Genomic DNA, 16,454 nt, shown 5'->3' on the forward strand with positions numbered 1-16,454 from the left:
TAGTTAGGAGGCACAGTCACTTGGAGAGTTCTGTCACCAGTGGTTGGGGCAGGCGCAGCCCTACACATGAACTGTCCATTCTGAATTATTCCATGTTCTTGAACCAAATTGGGGTTGGTATAGTATCCTTGCTGTGTGGGCTCTGTGGAGGTGTTGCAGGCTTTTTCTTTTTTCTTTTTTTTTTTTTGCGTTCTCTTGATAGTTTATGTTTGCTGTTATCCATAAATGAGTGTTAATAATCTCGGTGCAGTCCTAGCTTTTTACTCATATTCCTGCTAAAGCCTTGAGCAACTTTAAATTAAAATTAGTTGTTTTTGTGTTTACTTCCTCTAGTATGTCTTGAGGGCTGTTGCTGTGTTTCTATCGCTGTTGCTTACCTCACACCTAATCAGTACCAGTCCCGCAGTGGCCGTTCCTTACATGGCCATGGCGTACTGCATAGTCATGAAGATTTGGGGGTGGGGTAGGCGGGGAGATTCAGCCCTGTCAAAGATGCAGTGAAAGCCGCCTGGCTCAGAGGAAGTATTCCTGAAGGTCCATTTGTCAGCCCAGTCCTTTATTCAGGACCATGTGCACGCCTGCCTACAAGGGACAAACCGCTTCCTCCATGGTTCGTTTGTCTGCCCTCTACTTTGTCTGTGGGACAGTGGAGTTTGCTGCAGATGAAGCTGAGGTTTGTGTGTGACAAGAGTCTTTCCTCCTAGCCGGCCCTCTCCTCCTTCACCTCCTTGACTGGGTCCGACTGCATGTGTGTGAGGTGGACAGTCTGTTGGCAGATGTCCTGGGCAGTGAGAATCCAAGCAAACATGAGAGCTTCTGGAACTTGGTAAGGACCTCATGCAGTTTGGGCCTTCCTGATTTCACCTCACAGTCTGTCTTTCCCAGTGCTCGCGGGCAGGCCCGAGGGTTGCCTGCTGAGCCTGCTCACACTCGGATGGCTTTTGGGCCTGTGATTATGGAGATGCTGTTAGATCTTTTCTTCGCTGCCCCACACGAGTGTAGAACTAAGCTGTTGTGTAAGAAAAGGAATGCTTTGTAGATTTTCTAGTGAGCAGGGAAATTTAGTTTCTTTGTGAATCTAAGGAAGAGAAGAGAAGATGGATAGGGGCTGGGGTGGGAGCTTAATGTAAAGAAGTGTGAGGGGTTTTGAGGTGATAGAAATATTCTTAAAACTGGACTGTAATGATGGCGCACAACTTTGTAAACTTACTATGTAAATAGGTGAATGTCACCTGTAACGTTGGAGCTAAATATATGGAGCTACATTATAGCTTCATACAGCTGTTAAAGATTGAAGATCCTGAAGCCATTTTGGATGGTCAGTTTGGAAGTCAACGAGTCTCAGGGGCGCCCAGGTGGCTCCGTTGGTTAAGCGTTAAAGTTTGGCTCAGGTCATAATGTCATGGTTCCTAAGTTCAAGCTCCACATCAGGCTCTGCACTGACAGTGTGGAGCTTGCTTGGAATTCTCTCCCTCTGACTCTGCTCCTCACCCACTCGCACTTTCTCTTTCTCAAGATTAAAAAACGCTATGAAGGAAGTCAACGTGTCTCTTGGTGTTGTGGGTGTGTGTGTATGTATGTATGTATGCATGTATTCTATACCTATGAGAGCAGTACTTTTTTCCATTTACCTTTTCCTGACTTGTGACCCATTTTGGAGGGCCTAGGGAGAAGATGGCTAGTTGGCCTGAATAACGGAAAGTTGATTAAGCTTATAAAATCTGGAATTCAGGTAAAGAATTGTTGCCTTTGAGGCTATTTCTGGGCCTTTTGTTGCCGGGAGATCTGTGCCAGTATAGGGAGAGCCATTGCTCAGAAAGTCCTGGGCCCAGATTTTGAGTCTAAATAAATATTCATTTACTGAATATCTATCAAGTGCTTCTGTTTGCAAGGCACTGAGGAAAACAACTATGACCACAGTGGGCAAAGATTCCTGCCTTTATGAGTCTTACATCCTGGGTGGGGAGACAGAAAATAAACACAGAAACAAGTAAAATGTGTACATTCGCTCACAGTGAAGCCCAGTGGTGTGGAGAGCAGGAGAGCCCAGGAAGGCCGCCCTCATGGGGTGATGTGGGAGGAGGGGCGCTGGGCCGAAGGAGGGAGAGAGTGTTGCAGCAGGCAGTGAGACCTGCAGACGCACTGATCTGGAGGCGCAGTGGGATGAGACTAGGGGGAGCAAGGGCGGGAGTTGGGGAGGTAAGGGCCGGGAGCCACAGGGTCGGAGCATAGGGCCCTCTGGACTGTCAATAGGGACTTAACCCTGAGAGAGGCAGTAGAGCAGAATGGTAAGAATGTGGTCTGTGGTGCCACACTGCCTGTGTTAGCATCCCAGCTCTGCCTCTGTCTAAATGTGGAGTCTTGAATGAGTTACTTAACAGCCTTTAGTTTCTTCTGTGCGACAGGGATAATAATAGCCTGTTTAAGATCATGTCATGGTTAAATTAAAGCGCGTAAAGGTGTGTAAGCTAGTTGTTGGACACAGTAAGAGCTCCTGTTTTACACTGGAGTCAGATGGGGTGAGGGGGTCCTTGGAGAGCTGAGCAAAGGCACACCAAGATCTGATGCAGCCAGAGAGCCTTACCGAGGATGGAGCACGGGCAGAAGAGACCGGTCTAGGGCTATGGTGCTAAACCATAGGCAAAGATGGTGGTGATTTGGACAAAGGTAGGAGCTGAGCAGAGGAGGTTGTGAAAACTGATTAGATTCTGGTGCAGTTTACAGATACAGTTGATGGGATTTGCTAATAGAGTGTGTGTGTGTGTGTGTGTGTGTGTGTGTGTGTGTAAGAAATAGAATGTGGGATGATAAGGTTGGTGAGGTGGAGGCACCTGGGTGTTTACTTTTAGACATGCTGTGTTTAAGATGCCTATGAAATCCAAGTGGAGACACTGACCAGGCTGTAAGATATACAAGTCTGGAATCCAGAGAAGGAAGTCCAGGGTAGAGAAATTGAGGATTTGTCAGCATATACATCCTTGGCTTTTTTCAGCATGACTTAGTAAGGGAGAATGTTACTGTGTGTATTTTACATATATATTTATGTGTATATTACTGTAGATTGTCATTATTCATGACAGGGTCTACAAAATTGCCTGGAACAGTGTATTACTAATTAGTGTAATGCAGGGCTCTTCTGGCCTCTGATCATATTTTTGTCAGCTGATCGGTATATATAACTTTGTTTTATATAAATTTTTGCTTAAAGTTACCTTATTTACTATGTTTTATTGACTTCTGGTGTGCCTGGGTGGCTCAGTCAGTTGACTGTCCAACTTGGACTCAGGTTATGATCTCATGGTTTGTGGGTTCGTGCCCTGCGTCGGGCTCTGTGCTGACAACTCAGAGCCTGGAGCCTGCTTCAGATTCTATGTCTCCCTTTCTCTCTGCCCCTCCTCCACTTGCATGCTCACACATGCGCACCCTCTCTCAAAAATAAATGGATATTAATTTTTTTTTAATATGTATTATTGACTCCTTAACATTGAACTCATGGCTAAAAGCCTTGAAATGCATGCCTGGATGAAGCTTATCTGACACACATTTTCTCCCTAAGGGCCTTCGTCAGCACTTAGGAAACTGCACAGCACTTTAGCACTATGCTCCGGGGCTCAGGAAAAAGCACAGACATACAGGGGCGCCTGGTGGCTCAGTCAGATAAGCATCTGACTCTTGGTGTCTCCTCAGGTCATGATCTTATGGTTTGTGAGTTCGAGCCCTTCATTGGGCTCTCAGCTGGGACTGCAGAGCCTGCTTGGGATTCATTCTCTCTCCCTCCCTCCCTCCCTCCTTTCTCCCTGCCCCTCCACACTCTCTCTCTCTTTCAAAATAAATAAACTTAAAAAAAAAAAGACTGAAATATACAAAAAAAGTGGTACTAAATAAATCTTGGAAAAGGTACTTGTTTAGTGTGAGAGTTGATACAAGAACGTAGAGCGCCACCTGTCCAACCTCAGCTGGGAATGTGCATATCAAGTGACTCAGATTTTTTGCCATTCTGCGCATGTCCACAAGTAGTGGTGGAAGTACATCAAATAATGATTTGGAGGTTAGAAGTAAATGTTAACAAGTAGGCAGATTCAGAAATATGGAATCTATGAATAAACAGGATTGACTATTGAGTATGTGTGTGAGCATCTGTATATTTGAACTGAAACTTATGAATCAATCTTTATTTGATGTACTCTCCCATTTTCTGTTTCATTCAGTCATTTGTTAAGTAAATTCTGTATCCAACATGGGGCTTGAACTCCTAACCCCAAGATCAAGAGTCATATGCTCTACTGGCTGAGCCAGCTAGGCGCCCATGTGTCATATTATTTTTATTTATTTATTTTGAGAGATAGCAGAGGTGGGGGAGGGGGAAGAGAGAGAGGGAGAGAAAGAATCCCAAGCAGACTCTTCACTGTCAGAGGGGAGCCTGTTGCAGAGCTCAATCCCATGAACCATGAGATCATAACCTGAGCCAAAATCAAGAGTTAGACACTTAACCAACCAAGTTACCCAGGCACCCCTCCCGGCCCCCCATCATTTATTTTTATTTTTTATTTATTTATTTATTTATTTTTGATGTTTATTTATTTTTGTGTGTGTGTTTATTTTTTTTCCATAATATTTTATTGTCAAATTGTTTTCCAACCCATCATTTATTTTTAAGATGTTGATTGCAGGGGTGCCTGGGTACCTCAGTCTTAACTTAAGCATCTGACTTTGGCTCAGGTCATGATCTCACATTTCATGAGTTCGAGCCCCACTTCTCGCTCGCTTGCTCTCTCTCTCTCTCTCTGCCTCTTGTTCACTTGTGTCCTCTCATAAAATAATAAAATTAAATATGTAAGATATAAAATAAATAATAATAAAATGTAAAATATATTAAAAGTATGTTGCAATCTGTGATGGGTTACAACATGCAGTTTGAAGAGCATGGTCCAGGTAGGTTAAAACCATGCGACTGGATGAGCCAGAGTACCTCTGGAGGAAAGGAACCGTCGTGTTTCCCCAGTGTAGGAAGTTAAAGTGTGGATCGAGGAGCTGCTTCCAGGGCTCCCTTGACGGCTTATGTTCTTGGTGTCCTCCCAGGTGACCATCCTGGTGCTACAGGGCCGGCTGGACGAGGCCCGCCAGATGCTCTCCAAAGAAGCCGACGTCAGCCCCTCCTCTGCGGGCATGTGCCGAGTGCTGGGGGACCTGATGAGGACAATGCCCGTTCTCAGTGTACGTGGGAGCTGACCTGCTCTGCCGGGTTGTGAGATCTGTGGCTTCGTCCATTAAGCACAAGATGTGGTGATGCCATCTCACTTGTCTTTCCCCTTAGCCCGGAAACACCCAGACGCTGACAGAGCTGGAGCTAAAATGGCAGCACTGGCACGAGGAATGTGAGCGTCATCTACAGGATGGCACGTTCGCCTCCAGTCCTCACCTGGAGTGTCTCTGCAAGGTCTGTGGGAGGGAAGTCCAGGTCGGGGTCCAAGTTGGGGCTATGATATCCAGTGCAGCAGTAGCAGGAGCATGACTGACAGGGCCGTCCATCATCCCCGCCAGGAAGGAGGGAGCTTTCAGACCAAATGCCCTGCTCGAGATCCAGAGAGTTAACAGAGAAGTTGCCCCTGGAACTAAAGGAAAATGTCTCTCTCCTTAGATCATGCTGGGAGATGAAGCTGCCTTGTTGGAGCAGAAGGAGCTTCTGAATAACTGGTATCATTTCCTAGTGACCCGGCTCTTATACTCTCATCCCACAGTAAAACCCATTGACCTGCACTTCTATGCCCAGGTGAGCCTGAGCTTCAAGGTGGGGGTAGGGAGGAGAATCATGGGGGTAGGTTATTTTCAGTGTGTGGCCTCTTTGAGTTGAACCTCCTTGGAGAACAGGAAGGGTCTTTCCTTTGTCACCCCCCCTTTTTTTTTTAAGGTTATCTTTCTTTAGTAATCTTTACATCCAACTGGGGGCTCAAACTCATGACCCCAGAGATTAAGAGTCATATGCTCTTCCAATTGAGCCAGCCAGGTGCCCTTTTTAAAAAAATTAATTAACTGAGCAAGAGACAGGGTGCATGCATGAGCAGGGTAGGGGCTGAGGGGGAGAGAGAATCTTAAGCAGGCTCCACGCTCAGCATAGGGGCCAACTTGGGGCTCAATTCTAAGACTCTGGGATTGTGACCTGAGCCAAAATCAAGAGTCAAATGTTCAACCTACTAAGCCATCCAGGTGCTCCTCTTTATTTTTTAAGTAATCTATCCCCAGCATGGGGCTCAAAGCATGATCCCAGAGGTCAAGAATTGCATGCTCTTCCAAGTGAGCTAGATAGTGCCCCCTGCTTTGACCCTTTATGAAGGGCCCACCACCCTTCTCCAGGGTTCCCTACACAGACACCCTACCTGTCCCCTTGAGTCTCTGCTTCCATCTGGGAATTGAGTTGGTTACCACCTTTCCACAGTCCAGCCTTGACCTGTTTCTGGGAGGAGAGAGCAGCCCAGAACCCCTGGACAATATCTTGATGGCAGCCTTTGAGTTTGACATCCACCAAGTGATCAAGGAGTGCAGGTAGGATCTGCTGCACCCCCGTCATTCTGTCTTTTTTTTTTTAATCACCCCCCCTCCGCCTCCATTCTGCCCCCTGCCATTCTGTCTTTAGGTGTGTAGTTCAGCGGCATTAAGTGTATTTCCAGTGTTGTGCAACCCTCACTACCAACCTTTTGTTAAGTTTCATTTTCACGAGTGTGCAGGCAGGAGAGGGGGAGAGAGGGAGAGAATCCTAAGTAGGCTCTGCACTGTCAGTGCAGATTCTGATGCGGGGCTTGAACTCAAGAACCATGAATTGGACATTTAACCAATGAGCCACCCAAGTGTCCCTCCACCATCCTTTTTTAGAATGTCTTGTTCCTTCTCACTGGTGTCTTAATTTTCTTCCGACAGACATGCTCCTCTCCTAAGCCACATGTAGGTAGATGCTGATTTCTCTCTGGACAAGCTTGGGGACTTTCCTAAGGCTTGAGGGCTACTGTATTTACAACAGTTTTCATTTCAGGGATGTTTACGTGAACAGCATTGTAATAAATTGCTTTGGTATTTAAAATCCAGAAAAAGCCAGCAAACCTAGTTCTTGGAACCTGATGCATATGTGTATCACCTTACGGGACAGTACTTCTCATTAGTTTCCTTCTCTAGTGAGCCAAGGGCTACCACACCAGCAGACTGCTGGCTGGGTCTGTTTAGAGCAGGGATTCTATACCACTCCTCTCCCCAAAAGGGTATCTTGTCATTGCATTGAACCTTCAGCAAGGCTGGAAAGGGAGTATCAGACATAATGAATCACAGGTAAAGCTTGCCAGGAATTTCCATATATAGGAAGTCAGACACAATTTGTCTTCCCTTCTTGTGCACCCTGGACAAGCAGGTATTGAATTGAAGACTCCCAGAAGAGCGAGAGTTGGAATCTGCAGCAGATGACCTTGCTCAAATATCAAATTCACTGATCTCGACTGGATCATTTTTAATAGATCTGGGCAGTGGGAAGGGATCCTCTCCTGCTATGTTCCTCCTGTTGGAGCGAGAAAAGAGCCAGGGTTTGAAGAAAATGGTGCTAGATTTGGAGAAAAAAACCCGAGTTTTCTGTCTGTATCCTTTTCTCAGACATGTAGTTGGAGCTGGAAGATGACTCACAGAATCCAGCTGATGAGGGGCCTCTGCACAGAACGTTAGTGAGAATCACTTAAAAGGCACACACACGTCATTATTTGGCTTTGTCATTGTCTCAACCTATAAATTGGAGTAATAGGTGTTCCTAAATATACTCTCTGTTATAGCACCGGGTTATTTCCGTCAGGGCTTCTTTCATAAGCCACATCTGAATTTTTAGGAACAAATCAGATTTAAGCAGAACCAGGAGGAAGGATAATGAAAAGGGACAGCACCCTGTTCTTTGCAGTGACAGTAGAAGAAAAAGGAATGCCAGAGAAGAGGAGTGGCTTTTATGAATGCCCCAGAAAATGCCATCACCCTTCTTCTGGTCACACATAAGGAGGGATCAGCTCTCAGCCGCTCAGTCTGGGCATCTCTCTCTCCTGGCAAGCAGGAAAGAGTCTAAAGTATTTCTGTTTGCTATAAATTTCCGAGCGTGGGTTTTTCTTAAAAATTTTTTTTTAAATCTTTTTTTTAATTCATTTTTTTTTGAGAGAGCGTGAGTGGGGGAGGGGCAGAGAGAGAGGGAGACATAGGATCTGAAGCAGGCTGCAGGCTCCGAGCTTTCAGCAGGGAGCCTGAACCATGACCTGAGCCAAAGTCGGATGCTCACCCGGCTGAACCACATAGGCGCCCCTGGAGCTTGGGTTTTTCTGAAAGAGGCACCATAATGCAAGTCCTGGAACCTCATCCCAGGAATTGGAGGAAAGGCTGACGGTGTCTTTAGAGAGAGTAGCAGAGCTTTAGGAATGTACCCTCCTCGGTGGGGAAACATTGGATTTGGCATTTTGCGAGCACTTGGTTTCTTTTGGTTTGTACCAGTCGAAACCCCCGCCTGGATCCTGGGAAAGCGGGGAGCGTCTGGTGTTGGGCCAGTGGGCTGGTGATGTAGGGGTCTTGCTGCTTTCTTTGGGTATGGCGTCGACTGGGTTCATGACTACTCGTGAAGCGGAATGAGGAGAATCTAAAGGTGCTAAAAACGAGATTTCTAAATGAGTATCCGATGGTCCCCATGTTAGCCAGACGCTAAGAGGCACAGAGGGCAGTGAAGCGTCTTGAAGTAGAGCATAAAGGCCTTTGGGCCACATAGTTCATCAGCCCCTGCCGAGGAGCTGCATGTTTGCCTGTTCTCCCCACAGCTGAAAGGGGACGTTGGGAATCCTCTGAGTGCTCATTTCCTCCTCCCTGGCTCACAGTTTCCTCTAAAAGCCAGTTCCTTACTACCTGGCAAAAGGAAACCGGGAGCTGGCATGCACTTCACTGGGAGCTAGGCAAGATGGCAGCTTTCTGGTACCCTCAAAGTCCTGCCAGAATATTAAACTAGAAGGAAACAGGTCTTCCTTCAAAAACTAAGAAGAGGTCTAGTTCAATGTTTGTCTAAGCTAGATTTTTCTTGCTAGAATTTTGGCCCCGCCCATAACTGGCTGCAGATTGTGGCGGTGTGCAGACCCTCACACACCATTTACAGAAGAAGGTCCACAGACGCCAGAGCTCACCTAGGTAGTGGGTGCTGCAGAGGCACCAAAAGAAGGTAGAGGAGTTGGGGCAAGGGGGCAGCAGTGGCCCCAGCGCAGGGCAAACAGTCTGACGGAGAGTGACAGTTGTGTCCTCTGGGTAGGGCCTTCACCATGGCTGCTCCTCCCAGCTCCACAGTTCACTCTTTTCTAGCAGAGGCCACCCCAGAGCTGTTAATTAAGTCTTCCTCAAACATATTTGAATGATGAGGCTTTTTGCCTGGTTTGTGTAGAGGTTGCCTTGGGAATTCTCCCTCCTAAGTGTGTGAAGCTCCAAAATCCGTTGTTGAGACTTGTCTGGCTTTGCAGGGAGGGTGTGGCGGCCGTGTTCAGCACTCCGTCCAGCCTTGGTCACTCGATCGGTGTCATTAGCACCCTGCCTACAGTGCTCGCCGCCCTGTGGCCGTGGAGGCTGCTGTATCCCTTTGCGAGATGCCCGAGAGCGGCCCGCATCAGTCTGGGCAGCAGCAGCTGCTCAGGAGGGCTGAGGTGCCATCTCCCCTCACCCCTCCTTTAGGCCTCGCACTGTGCCAAGCTTTGAGATTACAGGAGAAGCTTCTCAAAGGAAGCTGCCCTCAAGTTGAGTCCTGAAAAGTTCAGCAAAGAACATTTTGAGGAGAGTCAAAAACATGGGGAAAGACATGGGAAAGAAAGAAGGTCTGTTAATTGCTGAAGGACCTGTAAACATCTCTTAGAACCAAAATACTAAGTGAGGGGTTGAAATGACAGAGCTCAGAAAGGACCAGATTATCAAGGACCAAGTACACTGTACCCAGTAGTTTTGATTTTATCCAAACGGCGAGCCACTGAGGATTTTTAGCAGGATAGTGCTGTGGAATTTGTATTTGAGGAAGAGCAGTCTGAAGAGGGTGGAGGGCAGCGAGTCTGGTAGCTGGGAGACCAGTCCTAAGGCTAAAAACCATCTGGGTGGAAACCGGTTAATAATTACAGTTAAGATTCATTAGACTGGATTTTTATGGATTATTTCAGTATATCTTGGGTATAGGTGCTATTTTTTTTAAGTTTATTATTTTGGGGGTGCCTGGGTGGCTCAGTCTGTTAAAGTCTGACTCTGGATTTTAGCTCGGGTCATGGTCTCACGATTTGTGAGTTCGAGCCCTCCATCGTGCTCTGCGCTGGCAGTGCGGAGCCTGTTTGGGATTCTGTCTCCCCTCTCTCTGTGCCATCAGCTCAGAGCCCTATGTGGGGCTTGATCTCACAAACCATTAGGTCCTGCCCCAAGCCAAAATCCAAAGTTGGATACTTAATCCGACAGCCGGCCGGGCGCCCTGAGATCAGTTTTTCAGGCCTGTCTCACAGTGAGGGAAGTGAGCCCTGGTAAACTCACGGGAGCGCTGGGCTATTTGGGCCCAAAGCCACTTGCTAAAGTTCATACATTTTGCTTAAAAAGACATGAACCACACCATCCAGACCTTCAACGTTCCCTCACAGCCAGCTCCTCTCATTCTCTACTCAGCTGCCGTCGCAGCCAGCCGCCACTGTCAACAGCCTCAACTATTGCAGGTGGCCCCTAACTGGCGTCACCACTGTCCCCATCTCTACATTGTCCATTTGGACACAGCCGTTCGAGTACTCTTCTCAGGTTTTTAAGTTTTTATTTAAATTCCCGTTAGTTAACACACGGTATAATACTGGTTTCAGGTGTGCAGTTTGGTGACTCATCACTTCCGTACAGCACCCAGCGCCCATCAGAAGTGCACTTCATAATCCCCATCACCGATTTAACCCATCGCTCCACCCCCTTCCCCTCTGGTGACCATCAGCTCTCTAGAGTTAAGAGTCTGTTTCTTAGTTTGCCTTTCTCTCCCTCTTTTTATTCCCTCTTTGCTCATTTTGTTTCTTTAAATTTTTTTTTATTGCTTTTTATTTATTTTTGAGAGACAGAGAGAGACAGCTGGAGCAGGGGAGGGTCAGAGAGAGAGGGAGATACAAAATCTGAAACAGGCTCCAGGCTCTGAACTAGCTGTCAGCACAGAGCCCGACGCGGGGCTCGAACCCACGAACCGTGAGATCTGACCTGAGCCGAAGCCGGATGCTTAACCGACTGAGCCACCCAGGCGCCCCTCATTTTGTTTCTTTAATAATTTATTTTATTTTAGGGGCGCCTGGGTGGCTCAGTCAGTTAAGCGTCTGACTTTGGCTCAGGTCATGATTTCACAGTTTGTGGGTTCGAGCCCCACGTCAGGCTCTGTGCTGACAGCTCTGTGGAGCCTGTCTTTGGGTTATGTGTCTTCCTCTCTCTCTAACCCTCCCCTGCTCATGCTGTCTTTCCCTCTCTCTCAAAAATAAAGAAACCTTTAAAGAAAACTAAAAAAATTATTTTACTTTAAACATTTATTTTTTAAAGTTTATTTATTGAGAGAGAGAGAGAGAGAGAGAGAGAGAGAGAGAGAGCGCGCGCATGGGGGAAGGGCAGAGAGAGAGAAAGGGAGAGAGAGAATCCCAAGCAGGCTCCGCATGTTCAGTGCAGAGCCCAGTGCAGGGTTTGAACTCCTGAACCATGAGATGACCTGAACCAAAATCAAATTGGACACTTAACTGATTGAGCCGCACAGGCACCCCTTTAAGGTTTTGTAAAGTAATCTCTGCACCTAAGGTGGGTCTCAAACTCAACCCCGAGATCGGGAGTCCCATGGTTTGCTGACGGAACCAGCCAGGGCTTTTAAGTGTTTTTATTTTTGTTTTTTAAGAGAGAGTGGGAAGGGCAGAGGGAGTGGGAAAGAGAGAGAGAATTCCAACCAGGCTCTGCACTGTCACTGTGGAGCCTGATGTGGGGCTCGAACTCACAAACTGCGAGATCATGACCGGAGTCAAAATCAAGAGTTGGACACTTAACTGACTGAGCCACCCAGGCACCCCAGGAAGTGTTTTGTTAAAAACGTTTATTTAAGAGAGAGAGCGAGCATGAGCAGGGGAAGGACAGAGAGAGAGGGAGAGAGAATTCCAAGTAGCCTGCACCCCTGAAGTGGGGCTCTAACTCATGAACCATGAGATCATGACCTGAGCTGAAGTCGGGACACTAAAAAGACTGAGCCACCCAGGTGTCCCTACCATGTTTTCTTTATCCATTCATAGGTCCATGGACTGTTGGGCTGTTTCCATAATTAGGCTATTTTAGATAGTGCTGTAATAAACATAGGGCTGTGTTTATCCTCCTCAATTGGTATTTTTATATCTCTTGGGTTAATACCTAGTAGTGTAATTGCTGGATCATAGAATAGTTCAGTTTTTATTCACTTATTATTTATTTATTAATGTATTTTATTATTTTCTAAAAAATTTTATGTCTTTTATTTTGAGAGAGAGACAGAGAATGAGCAGGGGAGGGGCAGCGAGAGAGGGAGACACAGAATCCGAAGCAGGCTCCAGGCTCTGAGCTGTCAGCACAGATCCCGACACAGGGCTCGAACCCATGGACTGTGAGATCATGACCTGAGCCGAAGTCAGTTGCTTAACCGACTGAGCCACCCAGGTGGACCTCATGTATTTATTTTTGAAAGGAGCACACACACAAGCCTTTGAGTGAGGGGGAGGGGCAGAGAGAGAGAGAGGAAGCATCCTAAGCAACTTTTGCGCTGGGCCTATACCATGAACCTGGGGTCATGACCTGATTGGAAATTAAGAGTCATCTAGGAGACCTAGGGTGGTTCTATTTCTAATATATATATATTTTTTTTAACATTTATTCATTTTTTGAGACCAAGAGAGAGCATGAATGGGGGAGGGACACAGAGAGAGGGAGACATAGAATCGGAAGCAGGCTCCAGGTTCTGAGCTGTCCACACAGAGCCCGATGCGGAGCTCAAACCTAGGAACTGTGAGATCATGACTTGAGCCGAAGTCGGATGCTTAACCGCCTGAGCCACCCAGGCGCCCCTTAACATTTTTTTTTAAACCAATCTCTATACCCAATATGGGGCTTGAACTTAGTACCCCTAGATCAAGAGTTGCATACCTACTGATTGAGGCAACTCCACCCCCCCTTTTTAACTTTCTGAGGAACTTCCATATTGTTTTCCAGAGTGGCTGCGCCAGTTTGCCTCCCCACGCGTGCATGAGGGTTCCCTTTTCTGGGCATCCTCGCCAACACCTGTTGTTTCCTGTGTTGATTTTAGCCATTCTGACAGGGGTGAGGTGATACTGTAGTTTTGATTTGTACTTTTTTTTCCGTGTTAAACCATTTTCCCCAGCTTTCTGTCTCTGTGGTTTTCCCACGGAGCTGGCCTCTGTCTAGCTTGACGTTTGAATCACATGGGCTTCAATGTGAAGTAGGAACAAGACAGACTTCCTGCCCCAGAGCCTTCGCGCTGGCTGTTGTCTCGGTTTCAGGCATGTTCCTGTCTCTCGTCTTCCTGTGGCAGGTTCTCCCTCGTCCTCCAGCCCTCTGCTCAAATCACTACTCCCTCGTCGTTCATGTTCTTTGTGGTCCTTATTTAGGAGGGTGCTTGTGCGTGTAGTTGTGAGGGAGTGGGGGGCAACTGGTTTTTTTTTATCTTCCAGGTTAACATTTGCTCACCTTATTTAATATTCTTCCTTAGGACTGGCCACTTCTGAGTTCATCTGTTACTTTTGACTTTTTCATAACTTCAGTCTCTAAAGAGAGCTTCAGAGTCTCAGAGAGCCGTACTGACCATCATAAGTCCTCCACTTTGGCAAGGTAGCTGAAGTTAAATAACTGGCCAGTCACTGAGTAGCGGGACTAGATTTGAACCAATTCACAGTGTTGCTAGAGCACATCTGTGGTGGTCTGTAAGCAGTTTAGTAGGTGACTATTTATGTGTTAACCTCAAGGTTAGATTTACTGACTTTTGTATTTGTAGAGCACTATTGAAAAGAATCTTTTTAAAACCATTTTATAGGGGCACCTGGGTAGCTCAGTCGGTTGAGCGTCGGGCTTCAGCTCAGGTCATGATCTCGCGGTTAGTGGGTTTGAGCCTTGTGTCAGGTTCTGTGCTGACAGCTAGCTCAGAACCTGGAGCCTGTCTTCATGTTCTGTGTCTCCCTCTCTCTCTGTCCCTCTCCTGTTCATACTGTCTCTCTCTCTCAAAAATAAAAACATTAAAAAGAAAAAATAGCCATTTTTCTATTTTTTTTAAAACAGTCCAGGTAGGCAAAAGATAAAATAGCTTCCATTTTCCAGATGATGGGGACAGAGAGGTAAGGACCAACTGAAATGGTGGTCTCGAGTTCCATTTGTAGTACCTTTTCCACAAAACCACTGTCTGGTTAACCAAATGACAATATTCAGCTGAATTACTGATGCACAAGGGCCTATGATGAAGTTAGAATAGTTAAGAGCAAAAACATTATCCAGTGAGTTGGGGTTTGTTAAGGGGGGTGCCATAAATAGATACCTTATTTATTGGAACTCTTGTCTAGAAAGGACAAGGTCAGGAAGGAACATAGCAGAATTACAAAATTAGGAAAGTCATAGCTAAAGGAAAACTTGGCCCAAGAGAGTACTCTTTTGTTTTTTAGTTTATTTATTTATTTAGAGAGGTGGGAAGGTGTGGAGAGCGGGGAGAGAAAATCCCAAGCAGGCTACATACTGCCAGCGAGGAGCCCAACACGATCCTTGAACTCACAGACTATGGGATCGTGACCTGAGTTTGCTCAAGCCCAGTGCTCAACTGACTGACCCACTCAGGTGTCCCAAGAGAGACTGACTGCTTTAAAAACTTGAGCATGATAGGAGTTTGTGTAGCACTGAGTGAATTTATAGAACTTAGTATTGGAGGATGATAGAAATGAGGAAAATTTTTTTAAATTGGTGTGATTTTTTTTTAATGTTTGTTTATTTTTGAGAGGGAGGGAGGGGCAGAAAGAGATGGGGGCAGAGGATCCAAGCAGGCTTTGCCCTGACAGCAGAGAGTCTGAAATGGGACTCACAAACCGAGAACATGACTTGAGCCAAAGGGCTGGATGCTCAACCACCTGAACCACCCAGACGCCCAGCAGAGATCATTTTTTAAATGATCCCTTTGCCCAACATGGGGCTCAAACTCGTGGGTCTGAAATCAAGAGTCTCATGCTATGCTGTCTGAGCCAGCCAGGTACCCCAACACACATGGTTTTTTGAATTAATAATACAGAGCTATTAATAAAGTTGGAATATAGCTAATCTTCAAAATTAATGTTAGGAAGGCCAACAAGCATATTCCCTGTGGTGGAATCCTGTAACACACGGAGGGCCTGAGTGCGTCCACATCCTTAAGAATGAGGCAGAACTTTTAAACATTAGTCCAGTAATTCAGTGTAAACCAGTCCCTATTTTTATATTATGAAAGGATTAAAATTTTTTTTACATTTATTATTGAGAGAGCACGAATGAGGGAGGGGCGGAGAGAAAAGGAGACACAGAATCTGAAGCAGGCTTCTGGCTCTGAGCAAGCTGCCAGCACAGAGCCTGACATGGGGCCCAACCCCATGAATCGTGAGATCATAACGTTCAACCAACTGAGCCACCCAGGTGCCCTGAAAGCAGAATTTTTTTTTTTACCTTAATGCACTATTTACATCTTGGAGTCTGTGTCTGCCTTGATCGTCTGCCCCTTTTACTTGTGCTTGATTTTGTTACAGAAAGCAATTAAAGTTTCTTTTCCCTTTCCCAAGATTTAAAAAATAGGCATTATATACAAATACAGAAAGGCCTATGCCAAGTAGCAAATGCATAACCTAACTCCAAATGATGGATGCACACCGACAGGAAGTGCGCTGGTGTACTCTACACAGGACGCCAGGGAGCTTACAGACACTGATGATGTAGAACAGTGATCTCCAAGGAACGTAAGCAGACCTTCAGAGGGCCCTAGAAACCTTCGTTTTTCACAGGGGCTTCAGATGAGTCTAGATTTTGATTAAAAGAATGACTTGGGGTGGGGGAAGGGGATATGGTTTGGGGAAGGACTTAACCTTCATCCCAGACTACAAATACAATAAAATTACAAATCTTGTAATTGAACAAAAATTTCTTAATGCAAAGTATTAATAGAAACCTAAACACAAGATGGTTTTTAAAGGGTCATATGTATATGGTTGTATTCATAAAGTACTTTAGCCAAAAGCTATATAATGAGAAACATTTAACAGTGAATCCAGATGCAAATATATTCCTCTGAATTCATGTTTCCTCAAGCATCAGAAACCACTCTTTAAAAAAAAAAATCAGTTGATTGATTGAGAACACACAGGTGGGGGAGGGGCAGAGCGAGGGGGAGAGAGAATCCCAGGCAGGCTCTGCAC

The 16,454-nt window shown here is 46.1% G+C and overlaps 1 protein-coding gene across 2 annotated transcripts in view; it reads left to right on the forward strand.

Moving 5' to 3' along the window:
* NUP85 (nucleoporin 85) overlaps positions 1 to 16,454 on the forward strand; it is a 38,729-nt gene that overhangs the window by 17,038 nt on the left and 5,237 nt on the right. For both annotated transcript variants that reach the window (XM_029927299.1, XM_029927301.1), the window contains 5 exons: positions 705 to 826; positions 5,080 to 5,214; positions 5,315 to 5,437; positions 5,639 to 5,770; positions 6,434 to 6,540. In XM_029927299.1, the coding sequence (XP_029783159.1) occupies positions 705 to 826; positions 5,080 to 5,214; positions 5,315 to 5,437; positions 5,639 to 5,770; positions 6,434 to 6,540 (619 nt within the window). The remainder of the gene's footprint in view (positions 1 to 704; positions 827 to 5,079; positions 5,215 to 5,314; positions 5,438 to 5,638; positions 5,771 to 6,433; positions 6,541 to 16,454) is intronic.

The sequence above is a fragment of the Suricata suricatta genome, chromosome 17, assembly GCF_006229205.1.
Source record: "Suricata suricatta isolate VVHF042 chromosome 17, meerkat_22Aug2017_6uvM2_HiC, whole genome shotgun sequence".
NCBI lineage: Eukaryota > Metazoa > Chordata > Mammalia > Carnivora > Herpestidae > Suricata > Suricata suricatta.